Here is a 24649-nt window from a genome sequence, read left to right as displayed (position 1 = left end):
GATTGAAATACTAAAAATAGTTTAACAAATCTCTGATCGAACTGCCGAAATCGATCAGTTGCAAATCTTTCTAGTCGTATTTGTATCATAATGCTTTTGTCTCTTGGTCAGTGGGGACTGGTGTTTCCTTTTAGAATGAAAATAATAGAGCTACTAAAATAATATGCAGCATATATAGCTAGGTTGAAAAAAAAAAAAATTGAAGTGGGTGGATTAGGAAAAGGAAATTATTAAGGGAAGCAATAATGATTCTTAACAACTTGTAACCCACATTCCCACCCTTGGTTTCTGCTACCTGATTTCTGAACTCATTCCCATTGTAATTGGCATAGATTATTATTCTTCATATAGCTGTTTCATTAAGGGATGAATTCGATCATTACAAATATATGCAGCTAGGTATCAGAAGCTAGTGATTTTGTATATCTCATGGGACAAATTAAGTAGGTGATGTTTTAGCGCTTTCCCGATTCGCAAAAGTGAGTGACGGGTCAGTGTTATGATGTAGCTTTCTTCATCCTCTCTGGCGTTGACGTTGTCTTGCTATTCAGGGGTAGGTGGATCACTCAAAACTACTAAGATGTAACATTCCTAAAACTGCACTTATCTAGTTGCCCTAGCTTTTTGTGTACGTGAAACAACGGCGAGTCCAGAATCGTTTACATATAAAACTTTTGTTCTTTTCTGAACGAAGCCTATAGCACAGTTTGACCGGGAGGTTCAACCCTATGCTCGGTTTATTAAGTTAAAATTTTGCCTCGCATAGGACATAAACCCTGAGGACATGTAAAAAGATTGAATGAATTTGATATTTTGTTATCAAAGTTAATAATGCAATCCATACATTGATGACTAATCGATCTCCAAACCAATTTAAAACAATGGATAATGATTTAAGTTTGGTCTCTCATTTGGTTTATGTAATTTGATTGATGCAATTTGTGACTAGTAACCAAAAAAAAAAGGGTCGGACCGCTTGCCGGATTCAAGTTGCGAATAGGACGACAAAGAAGACATTTGATTAAACTTCCAACAATGTGACTGAGGGCGTTATTCTTTCCATTTTATCATAATTAAGTAACTATCACACATTTGTATACCTTAACTATCACACACTACTAGAAAAAGTCACTTACGAGACGGAATAGTTTCGTCTCCTAACTAACAAAATTCGTCGCCTAAGTGATGTGAGGTAGGTGTTAGGGCGACGAAAAATTGAGTTCCGTCGACTAAGAATTACTTAGGCGACGGAATTTTTCCGTCTCCAAAGCACTTAGGCGACGGAATTATTGGATTCCGTCGCTAAGTCTGAAAAAAAAAATTAAAAAAAATTGACATCGTTACGGCCTCTGCCCCAAATACCACCACCGATCCGGCAAATCCCAGCACAGATCCGGCAAATCCCAGCACAAAAATATGGCCCGATCATGAATCAGTCCTAGTCTCTCCCTCAAATCAACCACCTTTGATTTATTCCTATCCAAACCAACCTCACCTATTTCTCTCCCTCTACTTTGTAAGCTCTGAACCCGAATGGACCGCCACGGCCCGCTTCACTCTCGGCCGTTAGTCCTCGCTTGCCCCTGACCGGGTCGACCCGGGAGTCGCCGCCGCCACCGACAGCGTCATCAACCCGTGTGTCCTCATCTGGTCTCGCCAGAAGCCTCGTCAGAAAACGACCTCGACAAACCTAGAAAAATGGCAGAAAAAGGGATTTTCACATTAGGGCTCCAATCCAAAGATTAAAGACATGGAATTGAAGAAGAAGAGAAGAGGAAAGAAACCCTACTCACCAAAGTTGCTGTCGCTGCCCAAGCTCGCCTGAAATCGGCGAACTCCGCCGTGCTCTCGCGGCTTCGATCTCCTTCGGGAGTGGATACATGTCGACCTAGTGAGTATGAGGAGGTAAAGGTGGGAAAAGTGGACGTTTTGGTGGTGATCTTGTGGCGTGCGGCGGCCAGAACCGGCGACGCTACGCCGAAGATGACGACGGCAGACGGAGAGAAAGAGAGTGAGGCCTGGAGAAGAGGAGAGGGATGGTATGAAGAGAGAGTGAGAGAGTTAATTTTTGGGTGAGGGTGGAGTTTTTTTGTATGAAGAGAGAGTGAGAGAGTTAATTTTTTTGGGTGAGGGTGGAGTTTTTTTAGGAGAGTGAGGGTAGAGTTTAAGTTAAAAAGAAATAAATTTTTAAAATTTTGGTTTGAGTTTTCGTGAAATGTTTTGGCTGAAACGTTGCCGCTAAAAAATTTCGGTAGTTAGGCGACAAAAAAGTTATACTTTCGTTGCGTAAGTAATTAATTTTTATTTTTAAAAATAATAATTCCGTCGCTTAAGTAAATTTTTCCGTGGTCTAAGCTATTCTTAGACCACGGAATACATTTTCGTCGCCTAAGTAATTAATTTTAAATTTTTAAATTTTTTATAAAATAATTCCGTCGTCTAAGTATATATTTCCGTCGTCTAAGAGATTCTTAGACCACGAAATACATTTCCTTCGCCTAAGTCTTTCTTAGGCTACGAAACTGTTTTCCGTTGTCTAAGTCCCACTTAGGCTACGAAATTAATATAATTCCGTCGCCTAAGTTCTTTTTTCCAGTAGTGACACATTCAGGGCGTTAATTAGACAACTTCTTCTTTTGGATTGACTACCAATAATAGATTTAAGATTTAACTTCATTCAACGTTGATAAGATTTGTAATTGGATATGATCAAGATTCAAGATCACGTGAAAGCTCTTACCCGTTACCTTGTATATAATTACACAATTTTGATCTAGCTTTCGATTAACAACTTAATCTAGCTTCCAATTAACAACTTAACTTAATCTAGCTTCCGATTAACAACTAAACAACATAACATGTTAACTCATCAACAAAAGATTTTGTCACTCTACTTGGTATAGGTGCTAATCAAGTTGAGATATCAACTAGAACGAACGTACACCACGTGGTTTGTAGTATAGAGAAGCTATTAGGGCATGTGAAACCCTCGTTTACGTGCCCCGGCCCCCGCCCCACATTCCAAGCACACATTAAGAAATTAGGGACCATGAGAGACTTAGTCCCTTGTGACAACTAACATGTTGCTCCACGTTAGTCCATTTCTAAGGAGACACTGCCATGGACCATTTGCTCCCTTTCTTCACCATCGTAGGGTCCCCTTCCTTAATCTAACCCCCTCCAATCCATTTCACTTAATACTTACAAATATAATTTCTAACTCATCTATAATTTGTCAACGAAAGCTACACTATCCACTTGATTAGTAGAACCAGATTCCACAGACGTTAATTCAACAGCGCTCGATCAAAGTCTCCCTCCCCGTATAGATCGATCCAAGAATATCTCGTTTTCTTAGTTTTTGTTTTCGTTTGACTTTGAGTAAAAGTCGTGAAGAAGATGAAGTGGTTTGAAGTTATGTGCATTTTACTACTGCTACTACTTATCCTTAGCCCCTTAATTAGGTGTGTCTTGCTTGGAAAGCAAGGGATCGATCATTGTTTCTGATTTTAGATTTCGGATATACGAATAGGTGTAGCTGTGGAATTGTGCATGTATGTTCTAGTCGGTGTGTACTGATTTGCCTGGAAGAAGTTATGTAATGTTGAACTGGATTGATCAAGATGGTGACTAATAATGGTTAATTTCTACGTATGTACGATTGACTTATATGGATGTACTTGCACCAATTGGGTATATCTATGCTTTGAATGAGCAATATACTTGTGGTGCCATAATCTTAGTAATGATAATTCGTTCAACTATAGTTGAATGAACAAGTCGATCAGGATGACGAAGAAGTCGATCGACGACGTTTCTTAGCTTTGAAGACGATAACCAAGATTCATGAATAGTCTTCGCTGATATTGATATGGACTTGTATACATGCATGTACGATATTTTGTAGAATTAGAGAAGCCAATTATTTTGTGTTTATATAGAGTGCTAGATAAGTATACCTATTATCATGCGTGGTTCAGTTCTTCATTTTCTTTGAGAAGGTTTCGATTCTTCATGCATGATTGTCTATAGATATATCAAGCTATATATAGAGGAAAACTATAGCTATAGCCTGCATGTAATATCAAATCAGGTCAAATAATGTGTATTTACATAGTATACACGCCAACATTTTGTTAAAAATACGTTTGATAATTGATATTATGAGCTAGCTCATGCTTTGATGAACAAAATTTGATAAAAAAACTTTGATATTGGCGTGAAAGTTTAATGCACTTGATAATCCATAACATATAGCTAGCTAGCTAGGATTGGACAAAGATTCTCTAAATTTGATTTTCAAGCAAAGATTTCCTACTATGTGCATGCAGTGACTAATTTGTAGGTTCTGGATAACAAGAGACCGGAAGAAGTAAAAGGAAAGAATTGTAATTAAAACTTTTACGTATTTATTACTATAAGGTTTAGAAGTTGAATATAAAAAATTAACACCTTGGCAAACTAGGTATATTGTACCAGTAATTCAAAAACCAGCACCATTATTCTTTCGTTTCATCTGCAAAATGTATTATTGCAAGGTGTGTGTACTGAGATTCCTTGGTTGGAACTTGGCAAGCTGCTATTTCATTTTCACCTATCATATTTAGTAATTTTCACTCAATGTGTCATTCAACAGATCAACCATTTAGGAGTTCTCCTATATATACCGGCCGCTATTGTTTCCTGGGTTTTTGATGTTGATCAGACACTTTGATCTAGTATACTGCCTAGAAAATCTAACAAAAATGTATAGACAATCTTCTTCTTCTTTCTCTGTATATCTGTGAAATTATCTAGCAGAATCAAACTAAATCGTCATTGTACTTCTACGTGGGTTATCAAATATGACATTACTATAAGACTTCGAAATTCAAATATTATCACCCAGAAAGCTAACTATGGTTGACAAAAACAATATATATGTTAATATATTAAACATATATAGAACTTTAGATTGTCCTATATACGACTCCTATCCGTTATATACCAAATCATACAAGGTCAATTAAATCAATTTGTTCGAAGTCACACACCACTAGTTATGATTAGAGGACCATTTGTGCTGCCCATGGCCATAGTCGTACATGGTTCTTTCAGACCAGGTCAAGTTTTGTCCTGTCATATCCTCGGTGGGTAACAGTCAAGCATGGAGTGTGCCTTGATCTCCCATCAATAATGGGGACTCATCCAATTATTTGCTGCTGCAGAAAACCATCTAATTCAAACAATTAATCCGAAGCCGAAATCATCTGTGCGTCTAGTAGTGATCGACTTCCTTATTGCAGTTCAGATGGGGACTCATCCAGCCAAGCTTGAGAGTGATATGAGTGTTTGCTTACTAGAGCTGACTTGCTTAATTAGATGTGCTGGTTTACGACTTCAGTGTCACTGTGCAGCTGCTTGTGCATGTTACGCAACTCCAAAAACCTATATCCATATGAATCACACAACCCGGAGCCCGATCCATTCAAATTCCGGCACATTTGTACCAGAAATGTATACGGTTTAGGAGATTGTTTGGCAAGGCAATGAGCAACATGAACACATGAGAAAGAGGAACTTTAATACAAGCTTTTGATAATGTAGTTTGGATTCACATCAAAAATCAATTGGCAATAGATGGAGTGACCCAAACCCTTATAAACCTATATGTAAAGTCTTATATTCTTTATGTGTGATTGATATCTCAACATCTTTTAACATCAGCTTCACATCTTCAATACGAATTCCCAGTGATGAATCCACATTTGGTTTCGCTAGCCTCAACACGAGCCAGCGCGTGCAATTGATCTCCAAAATGATTGGTATATGACTATATGGAGTAAAAATTGGAGATTATTTCTCCCTTACCAGCGACTACCCTCCTAAGCATCATTCCCACAAACAAAGCCACTGCCAGTGGTGGCAATGGCAATAGATACACCAAAAACACCATCAAAATTCGCTTTTAAATAACCTAGAGGGGGTTTAGCCTAGCGAACTGGCCATCAGACAATATTGAAGATAATGAAGCGCAACCGTTTTGAAACGCAGCAAAATCAGAACAGATATTTCACTGGCAACATGTTGAGGATTCTATGTGTTGGAGATGCCTTTTCATGAAACACTGGTACAATCAAGAGACTTGTTCCCAGACTCTGTTTAATTCATGAAACACCGGTACCTTAACAACTTTATAATTTCTATCTTGAAGAGTACATCGAATGAGGACTTAGGAGAGCAAGTAAACTAGGATTAAGAAAAAAAAAATCCAATATGGAATGGCAAACTTAACTAGACTATATAGCATAATTCAATAGGAAAAACGGGTTGTTCTAGTGAAAAAAAAAAAACAAAAACAAAAACAAAAACACAGGTGTTGGCTATTGACCTATTGTAGCTTCCACAAATCTAGGGTCGGGCCAGATAAATGACAAAGATCCATAAACATGTGGAAATTCAGTTTTCCATTTCAATATACATCAGATGGAATAGTAAAAAGCTTACTTGATATGTATTTCACAAAATTATAAGAGTCAAATACGAGTAACCAACCAGAAGAGAATGCTTTCATGCGGTCCTCAAACTACACGCATGAAAGATTAACATAGCATTATATTTGTTCAGAAGATCGACCATGAAAATCATCCAGACTTCTTATCTTTGAGCCGGAACGCCGAAGTGAAAATCATTCCTGAAAATGGGATAGTTCATATTGCAACTCCAAAGCAAGACTAATCACTTCTTTGATATGAGGATTGTCTGCATATTCAGTTATACCAAAGTCTGCAACAATAGTAACATAAGTAACAAATTTCACTGTAAGCAAGACAAACCTGAATTTTAGAATATCATAATCACCCTGCATTATTTCATTTGCAAGTCCCCTTTCCTTCCCATGAATGCGATTTATACAGCTTAATTAAGGCATCTCAGCAGTGATCCATGTTCTGTTACAATGCCACCCCATTTTTTTATCATGCAAGAAACCATGCTCCCCCATATTCCATCCATCCAAGACTTATACTTCTTAATCACTAGAAGCACTTCAGGATGACTCACCGCGTCAGCAATCAAAGACAACCTTACTGCTCTACCAATCAATTTCCCACAAACATATGAACTACCTGATATTTCTTTCCCATATGCATAGGCACTAGTTAATGGCAAATTTGTTTCAATGTCCAGCACTTGACAACCACTTTTTATATCACCATACATGACACATGCTGTAAGCAAGTTGATGAATATAACCTCATTAGATCCCAAGCTCCCAAATTGTACTCTTGGTAGATGTTTTCTCGACAATATAAGCTGATATACTTGATTGAGCTGACCAGCACAACCCAAAATATTAGCCATACACCCATAGTGATGGACATTATGCAGCACTCCAAAAACTTTGCCCATATGATATAAAATGTCCCTTGCTTCATTGACCAACCCACAATGACTGCAAGAAGAAAGAACACTAAAAAAAATATGATCATCAGATGGAACACCCATTCTCTGCATCTCACAAAACATATCAACAACATCTCCACCATGCCCCTTCACTGAAATCCCAAATGTGCCATCATTAAGTGTATTGCCAGTATTATCATTGGAATCACTAGACCATGACAAAGAGCTTGGACAAGTCACTCAATACCACAACAAAAGCCTATTGAAAATCAAGATCAGAGATAGATGCTCCTATTAGAGTAGCTTATGCTTCCCTGTCCAACATAAGCCCCAAGTTATTGATATCCATCACCAGTTGAGTGGTTTCCACAAACCTATGCTCTTTCCCATAAGGCCATAAGCCATCAATATTCTTCCATGCACATCAAGTCCCAAAATATCTCCTTGAGACAATGAGGTTTGAAACATTTCACTAATTCCGTCAAATGCTTCCATGCAAGAGTACAATCCCTTTTGTCTCGCAATGACAAGGCTGCCAGCAGAAAATTAAGCCACTGCACTATGTTCACTTGAGATTGTGTTTCAACAGTCACCAGATAGTGATTTCCACTTCTCCAATATTAACTCCAGCACCATTTTAGAATAACATGCATTTTCTCATAGCTATTATCCATGCAAACATTTTCTTCACCAAAATTACAATTCAATAATCCGTTGTCAACATCCACGAGAGTAAAAACCTCAACACCTAGAAATGTGTTCCCAACAGATTTGTCAAAACCATCATCCTTTTCTTCATAATTAGCCCCAAATGCCACTTCTACAGGTTGGTGAGCAAGTCCCCCACCTTTGTCTCGAATACTTGTAAGAGCTGCAACAGTCCTCCCTACACTACACAACCTTTTGACTGAGGCATTTCATCAAGCAGGTGGAGTGCATTCTCTCCCATTCTCACCCGAATTTGGTCCTTGCAGATCATCTTGCTTATTTACACTAACACCGTCAAGCTCACTAAGCTCTTTCACATCTTCACTATACACCTTAGCCTTCCTGTCAGAACTCTTATCCTCTCCATTTTCGAAATTCACATCACTCCCATTCAATTTTACAACAAGCACATAATCTACGCCATCACAGTCAGTACTCACAAAATTGAGATTAAGAATACTAGTGCCAGTATCACTCACCAGGCAAACAGAAGCAGGGTTAAGGTTAGACAGAGCCGAAATGGCATCCTCGAGCAGAAGAGACGCAGCTGAACTCCGGAAACTGCGCTTCTGGTATTTGGCGGTCTTGTGGAGTGTGGATGCTCCTAGCTTGAAACACTGTGGTTTCTTCACTCCTCCAGTGGCCGCAGTCGACTTGAGAGCTACTTGCTTGCTTCGAGCCTTCCAGAGATGAGAGTGAACAATCTCAATTTGAGTTTTAGGATCAGAAATTGGAGTTGATGACTGCTCTAACGATCGCTGCTGGTAGTAGGCTGGTTGCGACATGACTGGTGGTGGTGTTGTCAATCGAAATTGCTCGAACACATTATCAATCATGCTTTGCATCTTGGATCAAAGTGACGCCAAAGTGTTTTCCAGTGCATGTGCATGACTCATTTCAAGTAAGTCATGTATATGTAATTTCATTATTTACTTTTTTTTTTTTCATTCTTTACTTAATACAAGATCGTACGTCATTCTTTTAATAAAAAAAAAAAGAAAAAAAAATTTATTTTCAAGGAATCTAACTATAGAAAGGCTGCAAGGTGTTACTATACTAAAAATTGTTTTGTCATTGAGGTGTTACTTAAGGTTACTTAAGGTGTTACTATATTAAAAATGGTTTTGTCGTTGAGCTAGTATACTTTGGTTGGTTATGTAAGTTATTGCTTTTTAAGCTAAATTAAAGTCCTCTTGTGGACATTAGTTTTTCTTTGTAGTTTTGTAGGCTCTTTAAGTTGTATCGGAGTTTTGCTCCCGATTGACCAGCCGTTTGGACTTGTTTTGTAGTTTTACCCCCGCTTGTCCCATTGGTCTAGTGAGCATCGTTATGTAATATGAATTTTGTCTTCGGATATTCTCTTGATCTACTAAGGTCGTATTATTGAAATTAAAAGAGTTCGACTCCATTTTTTCAAAAAAAAAAAAGTTGCGGAAGAGCTTTGCTAACCTATTGGTATTTTTTTCATTGTTGTAGAACTATGCTAACTTATTGGTAAAGTCTTTCTTTGATCGTATAGTAACTAAAATACGCCGATCGTTTTGATCGTTACATACCGACTAGTAGGCTATGCTCATCATCATACATCACCAGCGAAATTTGGTTTCACCGTCTCTTGTGTAGTGTCTTTTGAGTTCCATTTAGATCACAGCTGGGTAGGGGTTTAGGTTTCGTGCAGCAAGAAAAAAAGAACAAGGTTGTCTGTGAGTCCGAGACCCAATAGGCCCAATAGATCAATACAAACACCTCAGCTTCATTTCTATTCTCCTCAAATTGTCAGAACCCTAGTTCCACACTCTGAGTGCAGTCTATGGCTTCTTCTTCAAAGGCAATTGCAACGACGGGTGAACGCCTCCCGAGTGATGTTACTCCGGAAATCCTTTATGGTCTGCCAGTGAAATCATTGATCAGATTCCGCTGCACCTCAACGGAATGGAATTCAGTTATCTCAGATCCCCAATTCGCCATATCCCATTTCAAGTTGGCTTCTCAGCGTAAGACCCTTACTCGAAGGCTCCTGCTCTCCACTTCCTCTCAGGTGCAATCCTTAGACGTCCAAACGTCGTCCTTTGGTGACGATTCTTCGGTGGCCAACCTCACCTGCCCATTCAAGCAACCAGGTCGTATCATGTACATGCTGGGCTCGTGCAATGGTATGGTCTTCGTATCTCTCCGTGATGATGATGGGATTGTTGGCTATTATATTTGGAACCCGTGTACTGCTCGGTTTCTGAAATTGCCTGACGTGGGTATTGACGAATCTGAACCAAGAGTTGGTTTCGGCTATGTATCTGCCACCGACGAGTACAAAGTTGTTGTCACCGCTTGTTCTAAGGGATACCGGTCTCTACATGTTTTCTCGTCGAGAGCCAACTCTTGGAAAATGATTGAAGCCCCTAGCCATTTAAATTGGATCCATCGGGTTACTACGGGGGTTCTTTCAAATGAGTCACTTCATTGGATCGGATATTTCGATTACGACGATGGTGAGGAGGATGAATATGGGAAGCAGATCATTGCTTTTGATTTAGCAGAAGAAGAATTTGTGGAAATAGCTTTGCCTTTGATTGATGTAGTGGGAGATAGCTTTAACCCAATTCAATTCTTCATAGATGATTTGGGAGGGTGTCTGTGTGTGTCTGCTTGTTATACAGAAAGGAATTTTGATCAATTTCAGTTCTGGGTGATGATGGAGTATGGCGTTTCTGAATCTTGGACTAAGGTGTTCCAGGTTAGCATGGTACTTGATAGGCTTTCAATTGAGCGACCGGTCTTCCATACAGAAAGTAGCATGGTTGTGTGGAGGTTTGAAGAAGATTGGTGTCCACAAGAGGGTGCGAATGCGGTGGTAAGGTTTGATCTTCTTAGTCTTCTACACAAGGATGTTGCGGGTTGTAGTGGTCAATATATGGTTGAGGCGGGTGAGTGTGATATGATACACTATGAAGAGACTCTTCTATGGCTTAATGACCCTCTTGGTGTGGAAGAAAATGTCAGGGTACTTGGAACCCAACAAGCAGGACTGAGAAGGAATAATTGATTCATCTTCAGGTTAGTAACCGATCTCTTGCGTTTCAATGCTTGCTCCATGCATTAGATGCCTTCATTTATGCCTTTCTTCTGTGTTATTTTTTAACTGGGTTTGCTTAGATGACATAGTTACTGGCAGCATTATTGTTTAGAGCTCTTGCTAGATACTTGGCAATCTGGATTATTAATCTATGTATTAGTTTAATATGATTAGGTTCCCTTGTTTATGTGTGGTTGTTAAGATGTATTAAGATGACATGACAATGGCATGATCCAAATTTGATTAACCTCTTCATGATGACAATACCCTTCAAATTATATTAGGACTGTAAAGGTTTTAGAAAATGGCAAAACGCATAAGGGGAGCATAGGGTTTTAGTGATATGTATGTTAATGTTGTCGTTTGATCTTGTAGGGATGTTAGAATGTATGTTGGGGTCAATGACAGAAGACCTTATATGTTGCAGGGATTTCTATGTGAATATATATACGGCTGAAGCCATGCTGAATATTATCCAAATTTATTCTTGCATTTACAGATGTTGGTGGTTAGAGGACATGAAAGACATTATGACTCTTTGTCAGAATAGGACAAAGTGTTATTGTTCTTTCTAGACTCTAGAGTCTAAGATACTATACAATTCAAGACGATCTTACTTGTTTTGTTATTTTGAAGAGCAGAAATGGGTTCATATTCCTTTTTTTCTTACTGATTGTTTCTTCATTACTTATCTTCCTACGTACTGTTCTTATCCTGCAACAAAAGTTCCTATCTGGATACCTATGCTCACAATACTATTTATATGTACTTCGAAATTATTTTCTTTCACATTAGTGACAAACCTCAGTGAGGCTTAAAACTTTTTACATTATCAATAAGTTTAAGCAGAGGATATACAGACCTGCTTATACACATTGGCCTTCCCGACAACATTGATCTTGCATTGTGCAGTATAAATGCAGATTTGTTTTCGACACAATCATTCTTCTATTTTTCTGACTAGATTTGAAGGACTAGATTTATCTGACATTGTGCAATACAAGAATTTAAGTTTGTTGCAGGTCAGTTACAGATGAGTATGAAACTGCGCTTTTCTTCTAATGGTGTCTTCTCTTTGCTTCTGGGGTGTGATATCTATTACCTAAATTGTAGTGTTTTTGTAGCTGTCACTTGAGCTTCCCCTTAAATTGGGTGGAAGACTCTACTTGCCTGTTGGTCATTGATTCTTATGGTTTGATAAGTCTGAATGTTCTGAAAGTATTCTGTTCTTTGGTTTGATTTTGTAGGGGTGCAGTTTTGGATTGTATGGCTTCAAGAACAAGTTTGTGGATCACATGAACTGTTAAAGTGAGTGCACTCTTGAATTGTCAGTTGTTACGGCATTTTCTGCTATTGTCAGTTTCCTAATGTATCATTTCTGGAGGCTAAACTATGTCTTGAACTCTGTTTTGTTATGTTATTCATCCAAGGAATGATATGTATCTAGCTTTATCATGCAGTAATTATAGTATCAACTATCCTGTCAAAGATTCTGTTTCTGGTTGGTTATTACTTCCCTCATTTGGGTTCAGCTGTTATTGTTGCCTGAGCTTTATAAAATAGGTGTGTATGTAGGATGGTGTCTATGTATTTCATCATAGAAATCTATTTTGGGATCAGTCTAGCTGGAGTCTAGACTAGAGATTTGATGTCATGTTGCACTCCATTCCTGTAACTGGTAGCGACCACTTTTCTGGGCCAAGTTACTTCTCCTCAACTACAGCATGAATTTGAATCTCCTCAAATCTGCTCAAGTTGAGCTTGAAACCTCGACTACCTTTTTTGTCATTCTTATTCATTATCTGAAATGCTCTCAACTAGAGCTTTAAACTACAGCGGCATGATTGTGAATGTTCAAAGACCAAAGGCAAGTGGATGACAGAATAAAGTCATGTTCAATGTGGTCTACTGTGTGTTTAGAGTTGGAAATCAGTACTTTCAAATGTGTTAGAATGTTGAACCAGTCTCATGTTCTGTGCGGAATTATACCTCAAGCCAATAATCAAAATCGTAGACCATGTTAGAAGCATTTAGATGTGAGGGGGAACTGGTAATTGCTGGACATTTGGGGGCAATTCAACTACCTATATTACTTGCAAATTGATAATACAGTTATCTTGTTTTGATGCTCAATGATATCCTTCGTTTAGGAGTGTTGGATTGTGCCATTGCTGCAATACTTGACCTCCATTGCTGCATTTGAGAGTCGATCGTCGTTTCTTAACGGAACTTACTTCGAACAAGATTGTACATTTCTCTCTTGTTCTTTTCCATCTTCCTGGATTCCAACGAACAGATAAGCTTTGGCTTGAAAATATCCAATGCCATTAATCTAGCTATATATCAAGATTCTTTTGAAGGAATCTACTACAGCAAGGTTTTACGTGCTAAAATATTTTTCGTCATTGAGCTGTTACTAAAGGCGACGGAAGAGCTTTGCCAACCTATTGGTGATTTTTCCTTGATCGCATAATAATTAAATTACACCGATCAGTAGTTCATTACTCTTATGTGAGTCGAATCTAAGTACTTTTTTTTTTTGTTTTTATTTTTTGAATAAGGGTCTCACCATGACTGGAATGTTCAGCGTCACGCTCGGTTCCATTTGTTAAGTTCATGACTTCTCATTTACAAGTGAAACACTAAAGCGTGATGACAGTAAACCAAATAATATCGGGCTAGACCTATCAGTATATTGGGTGTAAGATTTCGCTTAATGTGTATCACGGTCAACAGGTGACGGGTTTTATGTAGCAAGAAAAAAAAAGAGAAAAGTTGCTTGAGAGTCTAGGACTTAGTAGACCTCAAGCTACATTTCTATTGCACTTCGAGTTCAAATTCCGCAGGAGTAGGAGTCTATGGCTTCTTCGACAAAGGCAATTTAAACGAGGGACGAACAACTCTCGGAAGATGTTGCATTGCAAATCCTTTATAGGATGACAATGAAGCCATTGATTAGATTCAGCTGCACTTCAAAGCGATGGTAGAGACTTTTCATTATCCACTTCAGAAGACATCGAATACGCAAAAGTTTTTTTATTTTTTATTATTATTATTATTTTTATTTTTATTTTTTTAAAAAGGTCATCCATTAATGAAGTTTAGCAAAACAGTACAACGATTACATGTCAGTGGTCGTCAGAAAATGTAACCGTTTAGAGCAAAAACTATCTTAGTACGCTCATCACACTAACATACTAAAAAAACATAAACTCAAAATACGTCCACCTTTTGAGACATTAAACCAAAACAAGAAGACTAATAAACACCAAAGAGTATTAAACTTTGACAACAACATCCATGTCTTCTTGTCGATCTCTAAATCAAGCTTGAAAAATGCTTTGGGCCATAAAGACCCAATTCCACTAGACTTTGGATTCAAGTCCAGTTAGAAAGTCCATAAGCCCAAATCCGGATCTCCAAAATGAAAAGAAGATCCAAGAGGCCCACCAAGCCCAATAGCAAACCCTGGAACAGGGTTTGCAAAGCTGTCGTCACTCTTATTGCCGCCGTTGCAACCACTCCTCTTGCCGGAACGAACAACTTCCGATCTTGCCTCGAAACTCATAGAAGAAGCCAAGATTCCATTTGGCCTCTCTCGACCAAGTAACGACTCAGCCTCAGTGATGCCGTGGTTGTCAAAACCAATAGCCCCAGGAGAAGAAAGAGATAGCTACCTTGTGCATGATCATCAATCACATATAACATGGATTGGTGACTGACCCGGAACCAGTCATCGCCTCCATCACAAGCCGGCATAAAGGAATACGAACCATTCATAGCTCCATCACAAGTCGACAGAAAAGAACACAAACCACTCATAGCGAAATCACACGCCGATGTGCAAAGAGATCCAAAACCATGAAAGGTTTTTGCCACAAGAGAACCATAATTAAAGGAACAAGAGTCGTAAACCAAAGGAGCACCACCCCATAAGAAATTAAGAAGCAATCGGAGATGAAGGCATGCCGAGCATCACCGATTGTAGGTACAACGCCGCTGCTAGGGTTTAGCCGCAGACGAGAAGCCTCTCGGGAGAGAATCAGAGAAAAAGACATTTTTCTTAAATCGAATGGGTTCGGCTGCTATACACATTTGTATGACATATATCAAGCCGTGAGCCATCCGATCGTTTAGCAATTCAAAATTCAAGATGATCGAACGGTTCATTTTTGATAAAGCATCAAAAATGAATTTATGTTTATAAATTTATTTGATGTGATAGAACAAATTTATTTGCTATAGTCCATCAAAAATGAAAACACCGAAAAATTGTCTATGCACTTATTTGGTAATTTATGTTTACCATAATTCCACAAGTAAAAGCGTGCATATACATATTGATCTTTTACTGTATAGAAAGTTACTTCAGAACATGTCTGACGTGTCTACGTCCCATTAGGTTTCCTATTCCGAATGGGATATTGGTTATTCATTCTATTGAGTCTTTGGTTTATGAATTTATCTTTTTTTTTTGAATAATTAAGTTTTATTACTAAATACGATCCAAATCATACATGAGGGCATCCAATATAAAGTCTGGAGCATGAGAAAACCACTCAAGGTGGATATTAGACTCAAAACCATAACCAACTAGCCTGTGTGCTACCGAGTTGGTCTGCCTGGGGGCAAAACGCAAACTAAAAACCTCTGTTAGCAGCTAGAGTCTCTTTGATCTCCGAAATAAGAGCACTGAGAGGGGATAAATCATCCTTAAGAGAGTTGAGAGTAGTCACCGTTACCAAGCATCAGCAATATGCATAGCTTGAAGAAAATCTACCCCATACCTTATAGCTTCCAATTCAGCATGAAGAGATGAACTAACATGTTCCATGCGATGTGCAAAACCAGCTAAGAACTGACTCTGAGAGTCTCGAAGCACACCCTTAAAACCACCTTGAGTGACATCAAGAAGGAAGGAACCATCCACATTGAGTTTCACAATTGACCCCAAAAGAGGTTGCCACTGTTTTCTCAGTTTCTACCGAGTAGGAGCTGTTGTACCAGAAAAGACTGATTGTGCTTTAGAGTATTCCTCATGCCATGACATGGCAACTATAACAACTTGATCAGGATTCTTGCCATTATCTCTCCATAAAATCTCATTCCGGTTTCGCCAAATACTCCAAACAGATCCGAAGTTAAAGAAGAAGCTCTCTCCAGTACCCAATCTTTCCAAGTAAGAGAAGGGTGAGGAAAAGAGAAGGGAGGCTTCCCAAAAATGTCTTTCGAGAGAGAACAAGTGCAAAAGAGATGTTCTAAGGACTCCATAGATTGTTGACAAACAACACAGTTTAAATCCCTAGTAAATCCATTCTGACTTAAAGCCGACTTGGTTGGGAGAAGATTATGCACTGCTCGCCATCCAAAAATAGCGACCTTATTAGGCACTTTAGCTTTCCAGAGTGCCTTCCAAATTGGTAAATAAGGATCAACATTTGAACCAGTTGCAATACATGCACTAAGATACATGTCTCTAGCTACCATATATGCCGATTTCATAGAGAAAATTCTTTCTTGTCGAATTTCCAAGAGAGTTTGTCCTGTGAAAATCTCCTACTGAGGGGAATAGCAAGAACTACATCAGCCACTGCAGGGAGAAAGCACATTCGGACAACATGTGAATGCCAAGACCATGAAGAATCATCAATTAAGTCTGATACTAGCTCAAAAATAGTACCATCAGGTTTAGATAGTGAGGAGGCCGGAAAACCTGGAATCCAGTCCGCAGTCTAGATATTAACTAAAGAACCATTACCAATGCACCATTGAAGGCCCGCTTGTAGAATAGGCCGGGCTTCCATGATACTTCTCCATGCATATGAAGGTCTTTCACCCATATTGGCTTCAAGAAAAGAGTTGTGTGGATGATAGATGGCTTTGAAGAGCTGAGCAGCTAAGGAGTTCGGATTTGTAAGAAGTCTCCAACCCTGCTTAGCTAACATAGCTAGGTTATGTGAAAACAAATGTTTAAACCCCATCCCACCGTGATCTTTGGGAAGACACATCTGATCCTAAGACTGCCAATGATTTTTTTTTTTCTGCAGTACTTCCCCAGAAAAACTCACAACAAAGTTGTTGAAGATCCTCACACAGAGTCTTGGGAAGAGCATAACAGTTCATCACATAATTTGGAAGAGTCTGAGCAACTACCTTGATTAAAAGTTCTTTACCTCCTGCATTGAGAAGCTTCTCTCTCCAACTAATGAGCTTCTTACTTAACTTTTCTTTAAGAAAATTAAATATGGTTGTCTTATTTTGTCCAACTTGAATAGGGAGGCCTAGGTAAAGACCATGCTCCTCTACACATTCAACCTCCAAAATGGAAGCTAATATATTCTTCTCCTTAGGTCATACATTGCTGCTAAAAATGACACTTGATTTCTGCAGATTAATATGTTGACCAGATGCCCTTGCATAGGTAGACATAATCTGTTTATAAGCATGACATTCTTGTATAGAAGCTTCACCAAAGAGAAAGCTATCGTCTGCAAAAAGTAAGTGGTGAATGGTAGGGGCTGTAGGAGAAACCAAAATTCCTTGGATTAAACTTTGCCTCTGAGATGCAGATATATAGGAGGACAGTCCTTCTGCAGCCAGAGTGAATAGATATGGAGATAGAGGGTCGCCTTGACGAATCCCTCTAGTAGTTAAGATAAAACCAGTAAGAGTACCATTAATCAGAATTGAGTAACTAACCGATTTAATTGTCACCGAGACAATGTTAACCCAGGTGTGGTAAAATCCCAGCGTTAGAAGGACTGCTTCCCAAAATCTCCATTCTAACCTATCATAGGCCTTTGAAGTATCAAGTTTCAATGAGAAGAAACCTTGTGACTGCCGGCGAAGTTTTTTCATGAAATGAGCAATTTCAGTAGCTACTAGAGTATTATCCGAGATTAAGCGACCCGGTACGCATGCACTTTGAAGATGAGAGATCACCTGTGGGAGGATGTGTTTCAGTCTGTTTGCCAACACCTTGGATGCAATTTTGTAGACCACATTGCCGAGAGCAATCGGTCTATAATCAGATGCAAGTTTCGGGTCTTTAATTTTAGGAATCAACATCAGATGAGTAAAATTGGACTCATGAGAAATCTGACCTGTACGAAGGAGTTCTCTAACTGCCAAACAAACATCAGTGCCAACAATTAACCAGAATTTTTGAAAGAAACATGGAGACATTCCGTCTGGGCCTAGAGATTTGGATGGATGCATTTGAAACAAAGCTTTTTTAATCTCAACATCTATGTATGGAGCTAGCAACTCCAAATTCATTTCAGCAGTCACTTTAGTGGGCAAGGAATTCAAGATGGTGGCAGTAGCATTCGAATCGGAACCATTGGACCGAAAAATATTTTCATAATAATCGTTCAGAAGTGTTTCCACCTCTTTAGGTTCTGTCGTCCATCTACCTTCTGCAATTGTTAAACCTTTCACTCTATTTCGACTCCGTCGATTAGAGGCTTTACGATGAAAAAAAGCTGTGTTACGATCTCCATCACGAAGCCATTGAATACGGGATCTCTGCCTCCAATAAGTTTCTTGTGAGGATAAAACCTCATTCAGACGCACCTGGAGAGTTCTCTGTTCTTCAAAATGAGTTGGTACAAATTGTTGTTTCATAAGTGCATCCAACTTACCTTGAATCAACTTCATCTCTGCTTGTCTCTGTTGAAACACACCAAAGTGCTAGCGCAGTAGGTGCGCTCCTGTATGTTTAATCTTTCTACCAACCTGAGTCATCGCATCACCCGTTATCGGAAGCATCCAACCCTTTTCCACCATACTACTACACTCTGGATGTTGCAGCCACATCTCCTTAAAACAGTACTGTATAAGGGTTTTAGTCCGAGTGGATGGTTCAAGGTTAACTTCAATCAACAAGGGACAATGATCCGATCTACTCAGAGGTAGAGTGATAACTCAAGAAAAAGGGTAGAGATTCTTCCATTGGAGGTTTTGGCATGCTCGATCCAGACGTTCTTTTGTGAATTTGTTCGACCAAGTATATCGAGGACGACAAAACCCATATCATCTAGGAAGCAATCGGCTAAGGCTTGCCGAAAGCGCTTCATTTGAGCTCTGCACCGAGGAGGACCCCTAGACTCGTCTTCTAAGCACAAGACCTCGTTAAAATCTCCAGCCACAAGCCAATGAAGATTGACATGAGCAGCAAGATTTCGTAGAATATTCCAAGCGATCACACAATCCGCCGTAGCAGCCAAACCGTAAATTCTTGTAAATCAGAAAACTCTCAGCGAGCCTTGTTCTCCTACGTCGGCATCAATAAAATTAGCAGAAAAATGTCAAAGAAGTACTGGGACATCATTCCTCCAAAACAACCCTAAACCACGACAAGTATCATCCTTTGGAGCACCGATTACCTCGTCCAAACACATATGCCGTCTGACATTCTCTAATAAATCCGGCGCTGCCATTGTTTCGGAGAGGAAAACAAGGCTAGGGTTATGTTAACAAATCAAGCTGACCAAAACATCTTGGGTCTCGATGTTGTTGAGATCGACCTCTGCAATTCCAAGTTAAGATCTTGAATCTATGCATAGTTGAAGAAACATGATAGGTAGGGTAGACCGGAACGCTGGTGAGATGGGAAAAACTAGGGTTTCAGGCTAGAGACGAGAGGGTGGCTCTCCTTAGGTTTTTTTTTTTTCGTTTATGAATTTATCCTATTCCTAATGGGATATTGTTTTTTCATTCCATCAAGTCTTTGTGTTCCTCTGGTTCATGCTATAAATTCGTGTGCAGGACTTGCAACTTTAGTCAAAATTTCTTCTCGTTCACCGCTAGAGTGGATCCGGCAAAACTGAAAACACCTGCAATATGTCAGATAAACACATACCAGAAGATATTATAGTGAGAATCTTCTCCAGATTGCCCGTCAAATCTCTATTCCGTTTCACATGTCTTTCAAAAAGGTGGTGTTCCATTATATTGTCTGATTCAAATTTCGCCAAATCCCATTCTAAAACAGCTGTAGAGCAGCAAACCCGTGGTTTTTGTAGACTCCTCCTCTACGATAGACGTAGGTTGAGTTCGTCGGAGTTGAAGACGCCATTATTTGGAGATGATTCTACAGTCAGAAAGCTTAGTTGCCCCTTCAGACAACGACGAGGTATTTTCTTACTGTGCTCAGGCAATGGTTTGGTATGTGCAGTCAATTTTGATGATGATGATGAAAACTTCTATATTTGGAACCCGTCAACTGGATTTTTCAAACAAGTACCTCATCATCGTGTTTCCGCCTCCACACCATATGGCATAACGTACCATGGTTGTGGCTATTTATCTGCCACTGACGACTTCAAATTTCTCGTGGCCGGAAAAGAGAAGAAGGAGAAGAAACAAGTGGTTGAGATCTTGTCATGGAGAGCTCAAGTCTGGAAAGCAATTGAAGTCCCTAAGGACATGTTCATCGAGTGTAACGGTATTCTTTTAAATGAGGCACTTCACTGGCTTGGTGTACATGTGTCTGGTGGTGATAAAGTCCTCTTTGCATTTGACCTGGCAAAGGAGGAGTTCCGGAGGATGTCGATGCCTATTCTTGATGAAGGCGATAAGCTTTTCGACGGTATCACGGTTTCTATGGGAAAATGTCTGTGTTTATATCGTTTTTTGGAAGGTTCATATTTTAGAAAACATTTTGGTGAACAAAATAGCTGTATTGATCTGTGGATGATGAGAGAATATGAGGTGGGCGACTCCTGGACTAAATTTTGTAGGTTAAGGTTTTCCAATATACCTAGGCATATTTATAAACTCAGACCCCTGTTGGTCATGGAGGATAGTACGCTTGTGGGGAAATGGACTTACAAGACTGACGCTGAGGCGATAAGGGTCGGTTATGATGGGGTGGTTCTTGAAACAAATGTGCTTATGGATAGTGGATGTCGAAGTTTGGAATACGAAGAGAGTTTACTCAGGTTGGATGATTATGATAAAGTTAGTAGCTGCCACAAATCTAAGGTCAGGTCAAATAAATGACAAAGATCCATAAACATACAGAGATTCAGTTCTCCATTTCAAAATACATCAGATGGAATAGAAAACGCCGACTTGATATTGTAATTAACAAAGTTATAAGAGTCAAATATGAGTAATTAACCGAAGAGAATGCTTTTTTCATCTGGTCCTGCAACAACACACATGATAATCCCTACAAACTAACATAGCATTACATTTGTTCAGAAGATTGACCACAAAAATCTTCCAGACTTCTATCTTTGAGCCAGCACGCCGAAGTGAAATTCATTCCTGAAAATGGGATAGAAAAGAACAAACAAGTTAAAATATGCAGGTTCTCATTTCAAAAGGAAAAAGTACAACACATTTGGAAGATTAGTATACGCTTTTACATTTAACGGTACTAATGCTAAAGTATGTAATCCGAATAAATTCGTTATGGCATGTTATCAGTTGAAGAACACAGGACGCAGGGCACCAGTGGGCTGAGATGCTTCCTATATTGACCAAAATATTTGGTATCTGATGCAACTTGCTTCATAGCACAAAGTGATACACTGATTTTAAAGTCGTATATTATTTGTGTTCCTAAGAGACCAAAAGATCCGTCCTATAGCTTAGCAACTTCAAAGAAAGAATAAGCAACATTCAATGCACCATGGAGCTCAGCTCCAACCATCTATATACTATTCTTTAGGCCAGGTTATTTAGCTCACATGCAGACAACTAAGCATGAGAGAATCAAAGTGTACTTTTGCTAGTTCTGAATAATGATGAGAACATAAAACGAGACACTGAGACAGTTGACATAACATGAATTTTGTTAACTAATTTTCATATGTTTATTCTACAGTTGGAAGACTGCTTGTTCCAATTACTTTCCAGATGAGTTTGATTTTGGCTTTAGAAGAAATTTGAATGATGAAGAGGCATTAGAGTTTTCTCCTTGTTATTTGTGTTAGAAAGACAGATTGGTGGAATCAAGACCAAAGCAGGGGATGGAAGTTGGAGTGGTATCACATGGGAGGGTGAAGACTAGTTCTTCAAAGGAGGATTCCAACTTGTTTCTCAGGATTGATTTGGAAGTTTAAAACCTTCTGCTTTTGGTAAAGAACCAAAGTCCTTTGGGGATGCGGTATTAGCTCTGATTTTGGTGATATAAAAGTGAATGAATAAGAGGATATTTGAAACACATGGAGGATATTTGGGAGAGGGTTAGGTTCTAGGCAAACATACGAGTCTTTGGGCAGTTTAAAGATTATACACTTTCATTAGTAGTTCTAGATTGAAGAACAATGTTAGTCTAGGATAATTTTTTTGGTTTGTCAGTCTAGCTGTCATCGCGTCTACAAAAAAGAAGAAAAAAACAAAATAAAAAAAGGGCATAGTTTCAACTTTCAAACTGCTGCCAGAACCATTTCTAACAGAAAGAAAAATACTTCCTACAGACATTCCAACTAGCTTCATTGGGCTTGGTAGAGGGTGGAGACTCCCAAGGATTTTTGGCCACTACAAATTTGAAACTAAAACTAGAGCTTAAAAAAGAAAAGCTAACAAAAATTCTTGTGATTGTCCTGATTAAAATCTTGTAGGACTAATGCTGTAATTTAACAGTAAGCAAAATACAAATACCAAAAAAAAAAAAGTATAGAAAAGATGAAGATGTTCCACCTCTTCAGTATCACAAACAAAGGTGAAAACCATTTTGATTGTAATAATATTTCTAAGCTCTTGAGAGGAAAAGTAACAGTAAACCCTTCGCTGACCAGAAGATATACTTTAATACTTACATGTTTTTTAGTCACACTAATCAACTATGCAGGGATAAGAATAATCTGAAATTAGATTCTGATTCAAATCAAGCTCATTCAACACAAATCTCTCTAGGTAATGTTTCTCTAGTAGAAGTGTAAAGCACATCCATCCAGGCATGAAATTTTCAGTAAAATTGATTATCTAGATTCTTGCAGAGTATCTAGCCAAATTTCCAAAGAGGATTGATGTGTTCCTAAAGGCTGATGCATCTGGCACTAAAACAAATGCAGGTTTTCAATCAACACAATCAATCAAAGAATATAGGTGAACCCCACAGGGAAGACCATAAAAGAGAACTACAGAAACTATGCCAAGTTGAGATCATAAGAAATCAGAGGAATACACAACAAGAAGGATTTTCAACTGTTCAACTTCAGTGCAGGAAAACAAAATAGAGCATACAGATGCTTACGCAATTTGAGTGTAGCAAGTCATAGTCTAGTAGAACCCATAACTTTGTATAGGATAACATAATAGTGATAATATAATAAGACAATCAAAGTGGTATTTCTGTTAGTTTTGATATAGCTCTCATGCACACGCAATATTGCTTAATTATGGCTATCTTTCTAACAGGAAGACGGGTTTTAATTTCCTTTTATATTTGGTGAACCAACTTTCCCCTTCATTGGCTATGGTATAATCAGAGGTAAGGTGGATCTATGGCCTCTACAAATTCAAACTGATAAGAGAAAATGGTATAATGAAGGTAAACTTCCATGAAAGTGATCCAGATCAGTAACAAATGTAGACTGAAAAAATTACGCTACGAGATCAGTTGTGTTAGAGTGGTAGGGAAGACCAGTCTGAAATCTATATCCGTTATTTTCTGGGATCATGGCCATTGAAAATTGGTGTCAACCATCAGAAGTTCAGAACCAAACATATAACTACCAGATAGATATGGTCAATTGGGGAAGACTATGAATCATTACTGGGTATCCCTTCTCCTCATGATACCTGTTTACTGTTCACAGCATGCTAACTGTGCCGTGTGATGTATGATTATTCAGAAGTGTATAAATTTAAGAAAATGGAAATCTGTGTTGTCTATTTTACCATCTTCTGAATTTCTTTGCTTCCCCAATTGACCACGTTTACTCCCAGAGTACTTTTCAGCATCCTAAACCAGGCAAGATCCCAAAAAGGCCCATCATCGGCTATAGGACGCCGAATCAGGGTTCGGCCTTGGAACTTCATCAGTTTCTGTCAAGTGTCCAACCAATACAATATTCATATAAGACTCTTGCGTTGCTATACAAGCTAGCCAAGGCGAAGGCCTACCTGAGGTGCTACCATGGCTACTATAGTTAGAGAGACAAAGAAGAGGAAAAAAACGAGAGAAAAAAAACAAACAGACAAACATGGTTAGGTTTTGGGGTAGTCTGAGAGGATAACTTGAGTCATTACAATGAGCGAAAATTATTTAGCGCACCCGTGTACATATGCACCCGGAATCTCCATTTAGACGCGTGGATCAATTTTTTATTAAGGACGTTAGTTGGCGTTTGAAGAACGTTTAGTAGGCGAGTGAGGGGAGAAAGGGGAAGAGAAAGGGTCTGCAACCCTGCATCAATCATCAATATTGTACCCTGCTTTGCAGGCCGGACCTGAGGTGAGGCGGAACAGGCGGCCGCCTCAGGCCCAAAAAAATTTTGGGGCACCAAAAACCTGGCAGCTGCTTTGAAC

The 24649-nt window shown here is 38.9% G+C and overlaps 2 protein-coding genes across 2 annotated transcripts in view; both read left to right on the top strand.

Annotated features, from left to right (window-relative positions):
• The first annotated feature begins 9901 nt into the window (after positions 1 to 9901).
• Positions 9902 to 12448, top strand: LOC101302597 (F-box protein CPR30-like). The gene is made up of 2 exons (XM_004289328.1): positions 9902 to 11142; positions 11589 to 12448. Exon 1 carries the CDS (start codon positions 9902 to 9904, stop codon positions 11129 to 11131), a length of 1230 nt encoding a protein of 409 aa, XP_004289376.1. The 3' UTR covers positions 11132 to 11142; positions 11589 to 12448.
• A 7557-nt stretch (positions 12449 to 20005) lies between these two features.
• The window catches only part of LOC101302016 (F-box protein CPR30-like), a 5284-nt gene continuing 640 nt past the window's right edge, over positions 20006 to 24649 (top strand). The window contains exon 1 of the mRNA XM_004289327.1: positions 20006 to 21105. Coding sequence (XP_004289375.1) covers positions 20006 to 21105 — 1100 coding nt within the window. The remainder of the gene's footprint in view (positions 21106 to 24649) is intronic.

Source organism: Fragaria vesca, linkage group LG1, assembly GCF_000184155.1.
Source record: "Fragaria vesca subsp. vesca linkage group LG1, FraVesHawaii_1.0, whole genome shotgun sequence".
In the NCBI taxonomy this organism is placed as follows: domain Eukaryota; kingdom Viridiplantae; phylum Streptophyta; class Magnoliopsida; order Rosales; family Rosaceae; genus Fragaria; species Fragaria vesca.
This window is presented reverse-complemented; position numbering and strand designations above follow the sequence as displayed.

Excerpts from the sequence above, each read along its gene's own strand:
- LOC101302597 (XM_004289328.1), top strand. The coding sequence starts at position 9,902 with ATGGCTTCTTCTTCAAAGGCAATTGCAACGACGGGTGAACGCCTCCCG.